This window comes from Cariama cristata, unplaced genomic scaffold, assembly GCF_000690535.1.
Source record: "Cariama cristata isolate BGI_N322 unplaced genomic scaffold, ASM69053v1 scaffold32465, whole genome shotgun sequence".
Taxonomy (NCBI): Eukaryota; Metazoa; Chordata; class Aves; order Cariamiformes; family Cariamidae; genus Cariama; species Cariama cristata.
The window spans coordinates 2,641-22,195 of record NW_009617637.1 but is presented as its reverse complement, the minus strand read 5'-3'; the positions used below and the strand labels follow the sequence as shown (position 1 = coordinate 22,195).

Below are 19,555 nucleotides of genomic sequence, written 5' to 3'. Positions count from 1 at the left end.
ACTGTGGGCAGTCAACACTTTTTTTCTTACTTACGTGAGTGTTACAGGAATGGAAAAGAGAGAGAGAGCAAAATAAGGTTAGTGTGAATTATGAAACTAAGAGTTAATAGATAATAGCCAGCAGAGGAATAGAGGTAATTAATTTATAAGCATGTATATAATTTTTATTGGAGAAAATAATGCATAGAAAGTATAAGCAGATTCGTTTGTCTTCTCTTTGATCTTTTCACAAAGTGTACGATTTCAAACCCACTGAAGTCAGTGAGAATCATTTCACTGACCTGAACAAGGTTTTTATCAGAATATAAGACATTTATTCTTACGCATGTATATATATTAAAGATGTGATAGCCAGTCTTGGTTATTGTATTCAAATTATTCTGAGTTTTCTACTATTCCTCTTGATCCATGACTTAACATCAGAGTTCAGACTGCTTCAGTAATTGCCTGACATAGTTTGACACTACTTGATTCTGCCTGTTTTTAACACCACTGTTTGGACAGTATTAACTGTACTTCATGCTTTTCCTCACTTTGTAGAGTTTCATTAAAAATTAAATGTGAAAAAATAAATACATGACAACTTGTAAAGCTTGAAAGAATAAAAGAAAGTTACTGAGTCTTAGCCATCCAGTGTATAAAATGGGTTTATACTGGTAATATGTATTTCTATGTATTTTTATTCTCAACTCTAAGGTAAGTTTCCTTTGGATCTGTATATTGTTCCTTTGCCTTCCCTGAAGCGCAAGCTTCTCAGGCAGATCTAAGAAATTCCACAACGTGAACACTCTTTTTCTGTTTTGAAATCCAGCATTTTTCCTTACCCGCAAATCATAGATCAAGTCAGGAGAGAATACTTCTCCAGTATACTTTAACTGTTTTATCAAAAACTACTCAGTGTACTTAAGGGTTGCCACCTAACACATGAAACGAAATATAAGTTTATCCATTCAGGCTTTGCTGGTTATGCAGATCTTGAGGCTTAGAGAGGGTGTATCCGTCACAATGCTTGAGGAGAGCAATTCTGCATGTTCCAGCGCTTTACTTGACCGTATCAATTGCTGGACCAAAAAACATTGTTCAAAAGCACATTCTCATGTGTGTTTGGTACATCTCCTGCCTTCGGAAGACAAGAAGACAGAACTGATCTTTTAAAAGATAAGCTTTAATGAAACGGAAGAGTTGTTTAAATTGCTTAATGCTCCTTTTGCTCATCCATTTAGAATAGTAAGAGGAATGACTTGAAGTGGAGTGACTGAGAGCATTTAACTTTCTCTTGCAACTTGCAGAATGAGTCGTGAGATGAGCGAGCTAGTGTATGTATATACGTCGACAAATACAGTAGGGCTTTGTTGTATTTTATAACTTAATAACTCAAAATTGATTTCCTTTTACATTTTTTTTTGACTGTGTTTAATATATCCTGCCAAGAAAACATACAGATTGTTAATTTTGTTGTAACATTACTTGTAAGGTGTTTGCTTGTGTACAAAAGACAGTTGTCACCGTTTGTGAGAAGTTTGTCTCTTCATAAATTCTAATGCAAAAATGCATTTGGGGTAAATGTAAGATGTCCTGATGTAATTATTTTAAGTTCTTACTCTAATTTGTTATTTTTTAAACCTTAAAAGTAATGAACTTTTTTTTTTTTGTTACAGAAACCTTTGAGATGCTTATCAGACTGGCTGAGAATTACACAAGCACACTTTTCTGCAATGCATATAGAAACATGGCTGCTGAGGCTACTATACGCGTTCAGGAGTTTTTCACAGATGTTGGACTCTTCATCTTTGGCACAGATGTTAGCACAGAGGAATTTGTCAACAGATTTTTTGACACTCTGTTCCCAGTAGTCTACAACCACGTGATTAACCCTGGTCTGACTGACATTTCACTGGAATATGCGGAGTGCCTCCGAACGGTGAGAAGAGACATCAGGCCCTTTGGTAACATTCCCAAAAAGGCCATAGGACAAATGGGAAGATCACTGTTACCCAGCCGGACTTTCTTGCAAGCTCTGAATTTGGGGACTGAAGTGATCAATACAACAGATCATCTGCATTTCTCTAAAGACTGTGGCAGAGCTTTACTGAGAATGCAGTACTGCCCTCACTGCCAAGGGCTGATTTTAAGTAAGCCCTGTATGGGCTACTGCCTCAATGTCATCCGCGGCTGCTTAGCTAACATGGCAGAAGTTGATATTCATTGGCGGGGATATATTCAGTCCCTGGAGGAGCTTTCAAGTGCCATGAGGGGAACGTACGACATCGAGCATGTGCTTCTAAACTTTCATTCCCTTGTTAATGATGCTGTCGTACAGGCTCGTATCAATGGGCCAGAATTATCTGAGCAGGTAAGAAGCTGTTTTTATCCACGCTTGGTGCAAACATGACACTAAGAAAAGTAGCACTGATAACTATTAATTGTTTGGCTGTTTTTATGGTGATGAACACATTTGTATCCGAGTCCAGCTTTATTTGACAATGCATTTTTCCAGCACTATCAGTTTTTATTTTAATCATGCACATGACCCGCTAATTTCCCATATTCTATTCACAAGTTTAACATCAAGTGGAGATTCAACACTTTGGCAGCATTTACAGTAAAGTCTTTTCAAAATGAAAAGAATTCTTATGTGGAATTTATGTTTTCCCATTTCCCATGAAACCACAGCTTTTTTCAAGGTTTTGCTGAGTGAAAATTTTTGTCACACAATCCAATGGAAACTACTGTTCCCTCACCCTTTTTATTTAGGAGTTAACATTGTCAGATGCAATGAATAGCTTTAGGTTTAACTTTACACCTGTGTCTCTTAAGTTCTGCTGAACAAGGATGAACAATGAAATATGTCATTAAGTTTGGAAGCTCAAAATATTAACGAGAGGAAAGTAAATTATCTGGTGAAAAAGTAATTCCACAAATATTCTATAAAAACAGTGTAATATGCTGACATTTGTGTAAATTAAGAGTCTTAAATCTCAGCAACAAAATTTGTTTGCAGAGTGGAAACTTGTTATACAACATATTGAGAATAATTTTTAGGAGCACAAAAAAATGTTTTTCATGAACATAAGAGAACTTTAATCTCTTTGTTGTTATCTTTTATGCACGTAATGATAAATTTAAACAAACATTCTTTTAGGTACCAGTGGTCTGTCTTAAAGAACCTATGACTTTGCATAATTTTGTAGGTTTCAGATGAAGTAGCACAGTTCGTTTGTAACATCAACTGAGTCCTTCCTTACATATACTTAAGAGAAAAAGCAAGTTATGTGAGAGCTATATTAGCTGTGAATGCATGAAGTGAAGAATTTTAAGATACTGTTTGGGAAAATACATGTTATTTAACTACACATTAGAAAGAACGCTATTTTATCTGCAAATTTATGAAGGTTATATAATTAGCAAAATTTGAATCCTTCCTATGTTGTATTTAATCCAGAATACATTTTGCAATTGTATTTTTCTCTGTATTCTTACACGCAGACTTCACTGACAGTGACATATTCTGGATTGGATATATTGGTCTGGGGAGATGCCTTTAGTTTTACAGTATACACAGGTCTAACCAGGGCGTCTGGGTGTCACTGTGATGTGGCATCAGCCGAGGTGCAGTAATACTACTAAAGCCTGCCTCTTTACGTGACTAGCTGAAGTTGAAGCAGTGTCTTCTGCTAAGCAGCGGATATGGCCTCTGACAATAAACAACTTGACCTAATATCATAAACAGAGGATTCTTCATTTCTTACTAAGACCCACAGTCTATTAAAATGGGTTCTTCATCCTGCTTGTAGTCAGTGAGTAACAGGGAAATTGCCCATTTCTGTGAGTTTCCCATTTTATCTGCTTTACACCAGCCAGCTGTATTAACCAGAATCTCCTGCTGCTGAACTTCCTTGAGAAAAACTGTAATTTTTTTTTAAAAGGTTTTTCACTAACAGTTTGGCTCAAAAGTGGCTCACTGATGTCTGTCTAATTCTTAATATTTTTTAGAGCTACAGTTGCCTTTTAGGGATATTCCCTGTTCCTCCTCAGATTTTTGGGGGATCTTTTTCTGTCTGCAATTTCCAGGAACAAGCTAGAATAAGAAAGTAAAGGCTCCAGGGAAGGACTTTTGCTTCCTCTTTCATCCTGGGTCATTTAGTTTGAAAAGTTTTAGACTTGGATTTCAACAGTGAACCGTCATTGGCTCAGACTTAAAAGTCTCTCAGCACAGTCATGTTTTCAAAATGCAAGTTTTTACTTTCCAAAGTAGTGTAGTTCACTCAATTTTAGTAAAATATTAAATGAGTGAAGAGCCCTCCACCGTGTTTTGACTTAATGAAAATTTCAGATTGATCTAAAATAAAACACTTTATTTTGATATTCCTGAAAATTCTATCCCTTCCTTCTCCCCTTCCCTCATATGATGTAAGGAATACTAAAATTTCTTATGTACTGGTATTTTGTGCCAATGTGTTTGTTTGAAGATCAAATGTTTGCTTCTGCTGTGTTAAGATCTTCTCACGTAGAATCACTTCCAAACTAAAACGTAAATATTTCATTTTTCACTCAATCTGCATCATACCTATGCATTTAGACATATCTTTCACTTAATCTCTATATTATAATTGACCGGTCCTTTCTTTCTTTGACCTATAATTTTGTCAAATAAGACTATGATGCATTGATCCCTTGAAACATGGCGATCTAGTCAGTCAGTTCTGATTTGCTGAGTATGGCTTGAGTGCATTTCGTATTTGCCCATACATTAGGTATCAAGACCTAGTTCTGACATGTAATAAATACAGTCTTTCAGCTTTAAGAGATGAAGGACATGAATTCTGTTGAAATTGTCTCATTAATATTTATTTGTCTTCAGAGTGACTCATGAGCTGTTTCAAATTTTGATAAGCAATTAATGCACCAGTGATTCTAACAGACGTAGAAAAGATGGTTATGAGCCAGCAAATAATGGCTCACTTAGGCACGCAGCAGTATCTGCAGTTTTAAAGTGAATTTCACCACAGTAAGTACTTTTATGAGTTTTAAAGAAGCAGATAGAAAAAAAAAAGTTTGAATATTTGGAAGTATGATATACACATGTGCAAACGTTAATATGAGGATCAACAGAGTATCCTGCTTTGTAACACATGTACTTGTACAGCTCTTTATCTGATCATGTGTATGTTTGCGAAAATAACTATATGTAAAGGATTTTTTCCTAGCCTGTTTCATGGATGTCTGTATTTAAATCTAATGTACATTCATACTTTAAGCTCTGTGTGGTGTGGAAAGACCACTAAGACCTATAGAACATGGCTTCCTTTTACAAAACTCTTTTTCCCAGTCATTCACAACTTGTTCTCTTTTCTGCTTGGGTCAGCAGAGCAGTGCTACCTTGTTTCCAGCTGGAATTTCTTTTTCTTTTGTTCTTCCTGTTTCAAATTCACACCTTTAATTGCTGCCTCCCACAGCTCCGCTGACTGACAGTAAGTGCAGCACCCGTTCATCATCTCTGTACCTGGACGCCGTTCTATGCTGTTCTGCAGAATCTAGCGGAGATGTGTGGGTTGTGCAACTATTCACATCTTTATATATGTTCACATATACATATGTTGACATATATTCAGTGACAGTTCTGTTCTGTGTTCCTGAAGTCTATATATGTCCATTCATGTACTGTCGATGCTCAGTGCATAGTGGACCCTGTGCTTTTTAGCTGGTAGGAGTTGGAACAGAAATTTTTTAGCAGACTTCTGTGTGTGTGCTCATGCAGATATGATCTAATAGAGGTTTAAGAGAACTGCATCATACACAACAAGAACAGTATTCATTATTAAAATAATCTGAGAAAGATATGTAGTTTTTAAGCACTGGTTAACAGATAAAAGTGCGTATTGCTACAAAGGACCTTGTAGCTTCATCATATGCTTCCTTTTGTGCTCGGCGTGAGTTGCCACGGGCCGGTCTCTGAGCTTGCGTATAGCCAGGGAAATCCCAATTGAGAACTGTGCAGGCTAAAAAAATGCACAAGAACTTTCTAACACATTTAAACCTTACTTAAGGAAAAACAAACAGACAAAAAACCTCTGGAAACTAGTTTACAAGCTGTAATAAGTTGTTTCATGTTACCTCCATTCTGTTGCGCTAACCACTGTTGGTGTTAAGACAGAAGGACAAAGACAGATTTTAGCAAGATTTACAAAGTTTTGGTGCGGATAGAGTCTACAATCCCCAGCATAAGAGCGTGTTTCTGTTCCCTTTATGTATGGGTTAATGGCACGGCCCCATGCCATGGAAGGGCAAGTTCCCGTGTCACTCACGGTGTGGTTCAACGGCAACTTGAGCTGGTCTCACCCTGGGTTGCCCAAATCCTGGTCTGGCACCGTCCTCAGCTGTGTGTTTCCACCCCTTTCCCTATGTGCACGCTCCTTCGGCAGCTGAAAGTCAAAGCTGGTTGATGGAGCTGTCTGTAAGAGAGTCTCTGTTAGCCATGGTTTTGTTTCGGTGTGTGAAGACTCGTGCTGTCACGCGTTGGGTAACACAGCAGCTGAGAGGTCCATCGGAGTGGAACCAATGGAGGACCTGAGAGGAGGTGAAATGGGTCTGAGGCAAGAGCTGACGGAAAAGGGGAAAGGGACAAGAGAGAAGAGTCACAAGGCTTTATAATTAAATCTTTCCTCCGAACTTTACATTAAACTATTATTCTTGATTCCCAAAAGATCAATGGTGTTTGGGATTAATATTGAATAAAAGAGATGAAAGGCTGTTCGTTGTGTATTCTGGGCACTGATGATTTGGAGATCTGGAGGAAAATGAAGTATGTGACCATGGTATTAAAAGCTGTATATGCATATAAAAATGTGAGAATCAGAAACACAACAGAAAAAATGAAAATCACACAGACAAATTCTGGCATTTCCTAATTTTGGAAGTGAGGAATTTGTGCTATAGGTTTGGTAAAAATCTTGTATGTATTTTTGTATGTAACATAAGCCTAGAAAAATTTGGAATGGGATTTTCAAAAGGACTGTGTTTTAACTGATGTGGAGTTTCACTGGATCAGTTTCTGAACAGTTGAGATAATGAAAGTGTCAAACTTCTGGAACTTCTCAAGTCCTTTCACTGATCTTAGTCTAACCCTGAAAGAAGATTTAAGTAATGTATCTTCTAAAAATATGCATAATTATGTTGTATTAAAAGAGACTTTTATCTTACTCTTTTTTTAATCTGCCATTAATACTAGAAAAAAGCAAGATCTCTCTTGTGCCATAGAATGCTAGCAGGAAGAAGAATTTAATAGGCTGTATTTAGAGCTTTATTTCCTTATTGATTATTTTTGCTTGTGATGACTAGCTATAAACTCTTAAACAGTTAGAACTGCTGTAATACAGTGCTGTTTTAAATTTAATATTCTCTTGAAGAGTCACATTCACAAACATTATAAATAGAATATTTGTGGGTTTTTTTTCTATTCCTTCTAGGATCTGTTTTATGTAGCTACTTTTTATTGGGATCTCCTTAGCGAAAATTCACACAGCATTATTCTACGCCATTCCAGAAAACGAAGTGCTGTACACTACCAGCCCTTTGTACTAGAAGAGAAAAACTTTGCAAGGGCAAATCCAGAGATTTTGAAGCAAATTAGTTTTTCAGGCTATTTTGGTCCCTGAAATGACATGAACATGTATGAATTAGTGACTGTATTGTACATCACAAAAGGTCTTCAAAGAAAACTGATTTGTCCAGGTTCAAATAAAAGGATGAGGAGACACTGAAATGCTTAATATACAGATAAAGGAAGCAAAACCACTAATCTCATAAGATGTAGTTTGGAATGGGGGAGAAACATCTAGGTTCTCTGAAATGCTGACTAACCAGATAGTGGGTTTTTTCCCTCATCTTTTTTTTCCGATGGTTTTTGTTTCTTTGTTATCATGAAAAGGTAACCCTCCAATTATCTAAAGAGTTGTTGACAGTGTCTTAGGCTAAATGAAATAATAAATTATGACTGTTACTGTAAGTGTGCGTGATTTATTGACTCACATACTTTTGTTGCAGATCTGACTTACAAAACTGCTCTCCTCTTCACAATTTTGGAACATAAATTGCAGCCTGCCACAAACTGTAAACACATCGTGCAGATAGGCTGACGCAGCCAACTTGTTTTGCTTCCACAAATTCTTTATGTATTGTAAGTTGTAATATGTTTTTTAAGTGAGTAACATGCCTGATACAGGTTATAGAGCCTCAGTTCTACTTTCATTGACCATCACGTTCCTACTGAATTTCTTTTGGTTTACACAGGTGACCCTGGATAGACTCTAACTTAGATTTAATGAACAATTCTGCCTGTATCAGACAAGAAGGCGTAAAGCTAGCCCTCTACATCAGAACTGTACTTGCAGAGCACACAGAAGTAAGGAGCAATAAAGTATATTTTAACCAACCACTAGAGAGCATAGATAAATCAGTCTAACTACACACAGGCAGCTGATCTTTGGAAAGGGCTACTGCCGGTTTTATATAATTGCTTTTCAGAGGAGAACCACAGAGTGTTTTCATCGAACGTAAATGAAACACCTTGGCATCCACTGAAGCAACTTGGATTGGGAAAGCTGGCAGCCTCTCACAAGAAGCAGTTTTGTTGAACTGCCTTTGAAGAGTTTGAACTGGCAGTGCTGTATTCTGGCTGCAGGGTAACTTGGCTGAGAACATTAGGATTTCCCCTGACATTAAGCCATTAAAAAAAAAAAAAAGAATTTCCTTCCCTCCAGCCCCCATTCAGAAAGAGGAGCTATTTTTACTGCCAGACTTGCTGAGTGTTAGTCCCTCATGAAAGGAGCAGCAGAATTAAAACCATTTAAGGTTTTAGTAATTAAAGAGCAGAAGACACAAGTTGAAGTATATTAAGTAACTCATATTTAATGGGCTATTAGATTTTATTTTACAATCAGAACATGCAAAATTATGAGGGAAATTGAGATAATTAAAAACTGACAAGGCATTAGAACAGTCTCCAGAACTTGGGCTGGAGCACTGGTTTTGGTAGATGGAGTGATAAGAGGAGGATACGAGTCTCAGTCACATGAAAGTTGTGGACTGTGGCTCCCAGGATCCATCAGCTTGGACAGCAGTCTTTTGTAAAACTGTACAAAAAAGTTGAATAAAAAAAACTGGTTTGCAAACTCTTAGCATTTTTATCTCTTCCTTGGTCCTCCATTTTGATTGTAGATTTCCCCGCAAAGGTGTACAGCAATGGCACTGATGCCACGCTAGTGCCAAAGTGGAATAATTAGTTCAGTATCTCCAAGTTGTACTTTTGTTTGTATATCACAGAAAATTATTTTCCTTTTTTCTACAACATGTAATCCTCTCAGGTTTTTATGTTGAGGCTGCCACTGCCTTGCTGGTGGGTCTGCATTTTGTATATCTGTGCTTTGCATTTGTCTTTGCTCAATACCGTCTGGTGAGGTGTGGGGCAAACTATTACATTTAATAAGGTTCCCTTGAATTGGATTAGTTATTTCTTGAGCTTGGAACGACTTCCAACTCTTACTTGAAAAATTATAAATGCACTTTTTCATGTACCAGCTGAGCTTTTAGTTACAATTTTGAATAAAATTGCTTTGAAGTCATCATCATTTGGCAAAGTCCATTTAAGATTTGTCTTGCAGGTGATTATAAATTGAGCGTTTAGTAATTTGTGCAAGCATTATTCTAAGTATCAGCTTTACTCTGTAATTCTCTAGGCTGTTGTTCACAGTGTTTACCCCTTTCAGCTTGTCTGGAACTTCTTTTGCAAGTTCTGTAAAATGATTAAACCTATGTATGAAACTTAGAAATTTATAAGTTGCCGCTGTAACTCCAGAGCTTGCTCAGAGTTCTGCATGCTGAAGATGTATTGCCAAGAGTCCTGAGGGTACAGTGGAGAAAAAGAGACAAGTCGTCACAGATAAAGAACACAAAATTTACAAAGAAAACAAAGGAAGTAATACACAATTTCTGCATGATTTTCCCGTGTTGTACATACTGGTGGTACTCCACCGCTTTTTCCTAAGACGATCTCATTAACGTCTTTTTCCTGTTCTGAAGGAAAACCGGCCTGTTTTACCAATGCTTTCTCTCCTTGTTTTCAAGCACTTGAATTTTGTCTCAATAGGGAATACTTTAATCTTCCATGCACATGTGAATGCTCTCACATATCAAAACACATTTTTCTTTGCAACAGAAGTTTGATATTAAATAAGCAACTCTTAGAAGCAGCAAGCGATAAAAGCCTGCTTCAGTGCTTGGCAATACTGAAATGCCGGTACTCCCTCTTGTGGTTTCACTAGAAGAAGACAAACCAGTGAGACCAGCCCTAACTGTGGATATATTGGCTTCCGCAGCAGGAGCTCAGCTGGAGGTTATTACAAGTTAAAAGAAGAAGCTGATCTTACTTGGAGAAATCTTCATTTTCAGCTGTTTAGATGATGAGAAAGTGCCAAACCCCTGCGTTGCCCGGTGACGGAGAAGCCATCCTCTCCTGTGCTGCTTGCAGAGGTGGGGAAAAAGAGTATGCTGTATCGGTCTTCTTTTTCTCCTCTATCTCACATACAGCCGTCTACCTGAAAGTATTACACATCAACCTCCAAGGATTAAATCTGAATCAAGGAAACTTCATAAATATTTAATGCATTGTTTTTCTGGATTAATATTTTAGGTAGTGTGATTAGTAATCTGTTGCTGGAAATGCTTGTGACATCAAGAATGTGTTTCTCAATGAAAATACTCACTTTTGTATTTCTAGAAAATAAAATAAAATTAACAACCACAGTTTTTTCTAACAAATGTATTTTCAACCAACCGTCCCTGCCATCTCATTCTAGCTTTGTTTTAGAGTAATTAGACTTCAGCTGTCCATTTGCTGATATGTGTTGGAAGGGATTTAACTGTAAAGGATGGTGGCAAATCTGTGATCTGATAACTAGAACTGAAAGCCACCAGACTAATCACTAGCTAAAATACACATTAAATAAAAGCAGTTTTAAATGCATGCATGGACTATGGCCACACTGATGGCTTACAGGTCTGAGAGACTGTGTCAGTCTACTGAATCGTTGACACATACCCCATTGACAAGAAATCCTGGATACCTGTATCAAACACTTACAGTGCTTGCTGAGCTTACCAAAACCAAACATGAAACAGTTAAACGTAAAAGAAAGGGCAGTTTTCAGACTCCGAGTTCTGGTTCCCAGCTAGAGCTGGGTCTTGGCCCAAGGGGTTTTGTACCTAGAGAAGTGTTTTTTCCCGATTACTCTATGCACAGCAGTCAGAACCAGTGAACAGGCCACAGACACATTGCACGACTGGAAGATGCTCATCTTTGCAGTGTATTTCACAACAGCCTATGACCCAAAGTGGAGTAGAGAGTCTCAGGATTCCTGAGATTTATTTCTGGCACAGTGGCAGCATTTAAATATTATCGCATAGCTAATCACCGAGACTTGGCTTATCTTGCTCCAAGTGCGCCACAGGACTGTGCATTCGGTTTGCTTCGGTCATTTGATGTAAAATCATTTTAGTAGAAATGCTGAGGTCAGAAAGAAATGCTGAGGTCAGAAAGAAATGCTGAGGTCAGAAAGAACCATTTCTATAGTGGAAAAAAAAAAAGCCCAAAGAATGTGACTGGTTTCTCTTATTGAGCACGTGAACTTAGAGGACAGTATCCCATTTCATTGTCCAATCCTGTGTAAATATGAAGATTTATGATGCTCCGGTTTTCCAACCTGTAACCATAATTAGACATTCTATGGAATTACACGAAGCAAAATCAAACTGCCATAAAGTTCATGTGTGGCACTAATTGCAATTTAACTGCATGGTTATTACAAGAGCTTTTAATTAACCCAGTCATCATACTGTGGCATACAAATTGTACATAATAACAGCATGCTGAGTATAATGACAATAGGTTTGTTGGAACTGTGAAAATCAGGAGCTTTATCATTTTCTGAGATTTCTCTTTATGCCTTTAAATATTAGGCGGTATTTGAGAACATTTGAACAACAACAAAAAAAAGAAGAACCTCTAGTATGTTGGTGAGGCTTGTCTGGTTTAAAATTTTGCAACAGTCTTTAATTCTTCCTGAAATTTAGTGAGATGGATAATTCTCTCCTGAATAATATTTTTGGTGATTTTTCAGTCTCACTTTTCTCAGGGTATTTTCAGTCCCCTTCAAGAATCATTTTATACACTTAGGATTTTGTGTTTGAAGCCAAGAAGAATGCTCAGTTTGTGGAAATATTCAGTGGGAATACCCCTTCAGTGAAACTGGAAGATAGAAAGAATACATTCTGATCAGATAGTGCTTCAAAATGGTCATTTGGTAGATCATGACTGTAGTGAGAGCATTCCACTTCTCTTATGGTCTCATAAGTTATGATTCTAGTCTGTGTCTCTCAAGACTGGTGGTAATGGCACTGAATGATTTTTGACTTGGAAGGTTAATTTTGCAATCCAAAGACTGAAAATTAAGAAATAATGTAGCTAATGGATATAGTTGTCGTTCAGAAAATAGGGGAAATACAACTAAGTGTAGTTACACTTGTATCGTGTACTCATTCCTGGAGATGTAAAGAATGCATTTCAAAAACAAAAAGCAGACATTATTATGGAAAGTATATTTATCTGTTTTTCAGGCTATCATCAGCCCTGTACTGGGAAATGAGATACTGACATTTTGGTTTTAAATTATTTGGCTCACAGACAGAACAGGCACCTGAAGGCAAGATAAGAGTATATGACCTTTTTGTGAGCACAAGTTTACTGAAGAAACCAGGTGACAATGAAGACTGGGCAAGTGAAGGAGGCAAAAGTACATTTGGCATACATATGCAGTTAATGTTTTGAATGTGACATAAAAGTGACAGCCACTAGTGAACAGTTAAAAAAAAGACAGATTGGGTTCAGCTGGGTGAGTGATACAAGTGCGATGTACCAAAGACAAAAAGAACCAACACCACACAATACCAGTCAGTCAGTCAGTGGCCCCAGGGGTTTGAATATCAGAGATATGAGGAAGGTAACAGAGGTGATATCATCATTGTACATGCTGAAGTAGCTCATCCTGCAGAAACTCTGCCTGAAGAAGTGACTTTGCTAAAGATTGGTGAGCTAACTTTCAGCTGTGAGAGCTGTTCCTGTCTTTAACAGAACTGAGTTCTCAGCAGCGTGATCACTGCCGTGCACTTTGTGGGAATGGCAGAGGTGTACGCGGTGCTGTGCAACCACTTTGTATCATTTAAGTAATGCTGCTTTCAGAATTTTCCAAAAATGGCTTTTGGAAAAAAAGTCAGTTCTTAAAAAGATATTTTAGATAATGACAGGATTTTTATGGTATTTATATATAAAGTTTACCCAAGATTAATTTTTTTAAGAAAGATTTTATATTTGAAACGAAGGTTTATTTTTAAATGTATCAGTGAAGGCATATTTCCTGGTATTGCACAACACATTTCTTGAGACATTCACTCAAAGAGAATAAACAGAGAGTAAAGTCATTAGAAAGTATTTTGAAGCAACTGTATAATACATATAAAACAAATATCATCCATATTCCAAACCACTATGACTGTAAAAATTATTGGTTTTCTTTATCTGTTCGGTTTAGTCAAGAGTAAAATGTAATGAGATTTTATTGTAAATTCAAGAAATACAGATAGCTGTGGATTCTCCTGCCTTCCTAGTGGATCTGAATGCATATGTTTTTTCAGTTTACTATAACTGGAACCAATTGTTTTTTTGTTTTTCTTTTTTTCCCTAATCCAAAGGACTGGTACTTATCTGTTGAAGGTCTGTGAATTGTCTCCACCATGTTCTGCAGACCCACCCTGCGGTCAGTCTCTGAGAGTGCCTGGACAGCTGAGGTGCCCCTTTCAGACACACAAGGCACCTAAGACCTACCACAACCTACACACCTAACCCATGCCTGTCATGCGACAAACCCTCCTTCCCAAACGTCTCGATTTGACTCTGTCTGTTAAACCCTTATTTTTATTCTTGATAAGACAAAGAGTTGTTGAAGAGTGTATGGCAAGCTGGAACTGAGGCAACTCAACCAACCAGTTGCTTTGTCATAGAAGCTGCTCGTAAGCATATTGCTCCCCATGTTACATCAGTGAACGTAAGAGAATATGAGCAAAGGGAGACAAGTAAAAGGACAAAAACATTTTTTGTCTGTGGTAACTCTGTGTTATATTGATGTAGAGTGGCTGATGGGATAGACTGCTGCAGAGACTGGTGAAATGCAGCACTGACTCGCACAAGGATGGGTGAAGCCTAGAAAGAGTCTAGAGAATTACAGGGCGGGAAATGAGTGTCCAGTGAAGCTGATGGAGAGCACGGGATAATGTGCTCGGAAGAAGAACTAATGGGGGAAATAGTATGAGGGAGGTTTGAAACTGAATTTGAGGACAAGAACAAATGTAGTAAGATGCTGTCCAAGGAAAGACTGCCTCTGATAAGAAATGGTGAGGTGAATATTCAAGTGATGTTTAAAGTGTATCCCATTAAGTCCCTTAAAGGACATTAACCATTTGTCCAGGGACAATTATCTTGCAGGTAAATTCATGCTCCTCATTTGAAGGGAATTCAAACTATAACTTGGATGCCTAAATTAAGACATTGAATTGCAGCCAAAAAGGACTTTCAATTTTACCCTCACTTTCAATTCGTAAGGTGAATGCGTATGTAGTAATAATGCTGAGTCTTTCTCTTTTTGGCTGGCCTAAGCAAGTACATTCAATGAGTCTTTCATTATCACCACTTACACAATGCACAACAAGCTCATCAAAGTTAGATCTATTAATTTTAAATTTTAAATTTATTTCTTAACTAACACTACAGCAGTTCTTAGTTGGATAGGTGGTCCCCAAGACTTACACTTTTCTCTTTAATGTGTGTGATGGTAACTTGAAAAATAAGATTTATTTGCTGTGTTCTTACATTTGGGGATATAAAATGCCACAGGAAACAGTAATCTTTGTTGTATATTATATACACCCTTTCCTCTTTCCCATGATTGCATTTTGAATATGTTTCTGCTTCAAAAATTGGATCCCTGTCTTAGAGCCAACAGTGATCTCCTCTGTCCCTTTTTCTTTTAAAAAAAGTTGACTAACGATTGAAACTAAGTTTTCATAAGTCACATACATTATTAGTTTTTCAGTAGTGCATGCATGCTAGCTTACACAAAATATGTGCAGTTCAGTCCGCTTAATATCTTGTTTGATGTGATCTCCAGCATGAAGTATCTCTTATTTAATAAATATGTATGCCCCTAATTATTTTTATTCAGTGACTAGTAAGAATAATGAGCTATGAACATGAATTGATATGCTGTATCGTACAAAATGCTCAGCATCACATTTTATAAAGAAGAAAATGGGAGTTCATGTGAATTTGTATCTATTGACATCTAGATCAGAAAGCCAGACATATAAAATCCCTTGATATTTTCAACATCTATGGTCCGAATCATTAAACTTACATCTTGGATCATTAAATTTACATCTTGCAACGTTGTAATGCAAGTTTCCACCGTGCTAACTGTTCACTATATGCTCTGGGTAACTATGCCGAACATGCCATAATAGTTTGTCAACCCTGAAAGAAATCACAAAGTTCAATGCATATTAAAAATGTGATTGGGGCATATTACAGAAAAAATGGAAGGATGTCGCTGTTCACAACACATCATGTTCTCTGAGGTTACTGTTACTGTCTGCATAACAATACACTTTCCTTACAGGAAGGAAAAAAAGCCACAATCAAGATAATACATGTGGTGGCTTGCTTATACACCTGGTATTCCTTCAAAAGGAGTGATTTTATTTGTTGGTTTTTTTCTACTATGAAGTGACTAAGTATGTGTTTACTGCATTCATTATGGATATAGTGTTGAGAAGTATGATAATTAATAATATTTTTCTTAGTTTAATGTCCACAGAACTTTCTTTTTTATTAAAATGGACTTAAACTGAATTGAGAGATACATAATAGTTTTTGTTTACATATGTTCTTTCCTTCTTGTGGCTTTTTTTCCTGTTAGGTGAACAAGGTATGTGGTCCTCCTGTAAGGAAGCCTACTCAGTCTCCAGGTTGCTCCTTTGATCAGAACAAATATAATCAAAGGTTGAAGATATTCTCAAGAGACAGTGAAGAAACCCTCGCCAACAGAAGAAAGTAAGACATTAGTTTTACAGCCAGAAAGAAAGAATAAAGTAAGCCATTAATTTTACAACAGAATAGATTATATTCAATGCAATGGCATGCATTACTAGAGAATAAATAAAGACTGCAAAGAATTAAGCATTTCAGCAACACAATCTGCTCTGTTACATTTTGGGAAGAGTAATTTCATGACTAGATTTTGTTTTCTGAAATAATAGACATATGACCACAGTCATTTGGTGTGGTTTAGAGTATTTAAAAGAGTGGATAACGTTGGTAGAATATGAACATTAGCTCTATCTTTATGTGTACGCTTTCAAATTACATTTAACTTGCACATCAACAGGCATTATTAAATATGTCAAAAAGTGATTGTGACTTTCATCAGAAGACTGTTTGTACAAATTGATTGGACAGAAAATTGAATGACTCTTCTTACATACCTTTCTGCTGTAAAAGAATGAGACAACTAAGCATTTGGGGCTAAATCCTGAAATCCTTGTTGAAGCAAGTCCGGCTAATATTTTTTCTCTGGCTCATTTGCCAGGGAATCGAGGTGACTGAAAAGTCTTGGAGATTTAACTTATACCTGGCTCAGCATTACAGGGTAAAATTTGCCTAACTGCGTATGAGCTAGGTGTTTAAGCTACCGTTACAGTCTATGGAGAGGGCTCAGTTCAGCTGCCCGCACAACTACAAGCATCCAGTGCCACTTGAGGATACCCTCGGGTATCCCAACTGATCTTCTGCTGCCAGGAAGGATGCAGGTGTCCTGTAAGTTGTATCATATATTCCAGCCTTCTGCAGATGTCCTGGGTAGCTGAGGGCATCTCAAAGACCAAGCTATCTTTAGACAAATTAATCAAGTCTTTAATGACCATAAGGAGTAATAGCACTGTAAGGAGTAAGGATAGTATTACAGTTGAGACTAAAGGCCCTATTATGCAAATAAAGTACAAAGTTAAAATCAGAAATTTCATTTCTATTACAGTGTTTGCTAAAATACAGAGAGGTTTTCTTTGTCCTCTTTTTCCTTTCACTCCACTTTGCACTGCAGAAGGAAACGGAAGTGAGAGAATTGCAGGGAATAATTGCTTACTCCTGATGTCTGGAGAAGAAAAACTGCCTCTGAGCTTCAAAGGCAGACCATTCTAGTTAACACAAGGTCCTTCATGTTCCAAATAGCGGAGAAAAAAGCCCAAACAAACACAGGATTTAGAGAACATTGTGGGAAGTGTAAAAGATGCAAAACAGAAGTTTGCTTTAGCCAGCACATCAGGCAATACCCATTATACAGGCACATTTCCTCTGTGTTATGTAGCTAAGCAAGTTCTTTGTGTTTTCTGGTTCCTAGCACTCTGCAAACATGAAACTGTATTCTAAAATCTCGCTTAATCCAGGACTGTTCCGTGTTTCAAAATAAGTGGTGTCTGGATTGACTTCAGGGAGATTGCCCAAAAGACCTTAAGGGGCACAGGAGGCAGTGGGCAGCACAAAGCAATGTTGTTTTCTCATGATTTCTGCCTGCTTGCAATGCTGGAAACACTTTACGGCATGCAACAGGCACTGCATCAAAAAGGGGGAGTGGGGAGAAAGTTTGAGATCCACTGACACAGATTTCCATTTAACAACTTCATACTTGATATCATCTTCATTTGCTGCCTCCTGGATCTCCTCCTTCCTTATTAGCCACAATTGCTTTATATCTCACTTTATATTCCCATGGCAACTGTAACAATTCTTCTCATGGCAGAGTGGAACAACTTCAGCAAACGCTTGCAGCCTGCTTCTAAGGAAATGCTGTTCTCTGAGTCTAACTCCACTTTATTTACCTCCCATGTACTTCTGGCAGCAGGTTGTTATGATCAACTTTCACAGGCTTTAGGAGAAAAGTATAGACTTCTCCCAGACTGTATAGTCTTGATAGTTATCTGAGGGAAAACAAACGAACAAAAAGATTCCATCAAATGTGAGGCTCCTGAGAGTTGCCTGGTTTCCTCGTATTTTTCAAATGCATCTCCAGATGAAAGTTTGCATTTTAAAGTACATGGCAGACTGCCTTCCCCTGAACTTTTCCTAAATTATTTTTACCATCAGACCTAAGCTGGTATTTTCTAGTACTATGTGGTACAAAAAGAAAAGGAAATTTCTCTGTGCTTTTGACACCAAAAATTGTCAGATGAATTAAAAAAATTCTAAACAGAATCTTCCATAGTAACATACAAACTTGAAAGTCTATAATGCTTTTTCCTCCAGAACTTAATATTGCAGACAGCTTTTAGCATGGAGAATAAAATTGTAAAAAAAAAAAATGAACGTTTCCAAATAAATGGATAAGAAGTATCTGCAGCTTCCAGTGACTGTAATTGCACATTTGTGCTCAGCTGCCTATAATTACATGCTATCTGGTCTAGAAGATGATGATGTGAAAATTGACATTCATACCATCTGCCCTTCTAACTACTTTGGTCAGACATCAACAGGGGCTGAAATCAGTTATTACTTCTATATTAACTTTAGCTTTGCCTCAGGATGTATTGACTAATAAACTGAATGACCTTTCTGTTAGAATGCAGTTTGTCACCAGAAATTATGGCAGCTATATTTATTTCAATTTCTGTATTATACATGGATTGATTGCGCAGAAGATATTCCAACTATTCACTATGAGAGGACTCTCTAAACACTAGTTTTCATCCTGAACGTAAACCCAAAGCATAGACAAAATCAAAATCAATCCCACTCAACAGGAGATGGAGGAAAATTACAAACATACTGTGCACATTGAATGCAATTTTGGGGATGGAGAAATACGAGATAGGACTATTCATGGCTGAGAGATTGTGGATGAATCATGTTTACATATTTAAAATATATTGCACATAGGCAATTATATGATGCATAGTCAAAATTGACCCTACCTGAGATTTTCAGAACTACAGTTTTAGACTTATTAGGGCACTCATAACACATTTAATAGGCATTGCAAATCTAAATCACTGTGTAAAATACTTGCCCTACAATTACAAGCAAACGTGTCTTTTTAAATGATGGACTGTATATAATTATTTAAGTTTTATCTGTTTTAATTTGGAATAAACAATACTTAACAATTTAATTCTTTATGCCATTTTAGGCCTACATTTACTAAATATAGGGAGATGTATAGACTATTTCTGGTGTTTTTTCACAACTCCAAACACTGTACAAGAAGTTAACATAAAGTGAAGCTTGCTGGCTTACAGAGCAATGAGTACAGCATTTGCTGGTGCTTTTCTTTGTGCCTGCAGCTCATAGATAACTCAGTATAGTGTGATGTTCTAAATCAGAATGAATAAATATTTTAATTTTTCA

At 37.1% G+C, this 19,555-nt stretch overlaps 1 protein-coding gene across 1 annotated transcript in view; it reads left to right on the top strand.

The window, feature by feature from the left end:
• Window positions 1-1,658: 1,658 nt before the first annotated feature.
• GPC5 (glypican 5) overlaps window positions 1,659-19,555 on the top strand; it is a gene marked incomplete at both ends in the record, with an annotated part of 18,809 nt that continues 912 nt past the window's right edge. The window contains 2 exons of the mRNA XM_009700593.1: window positions 1,659-2,353; window positions 16,080-16,213. Coding sequence (XP_009698895.1) covers window positions 1,659-2,353; window positions 16,080-16,213 — 829 coding nt within the window. The remainder of the gene's footprint in view (window positions 2,354-16,079; window positions 16,214-19,555) is intronic.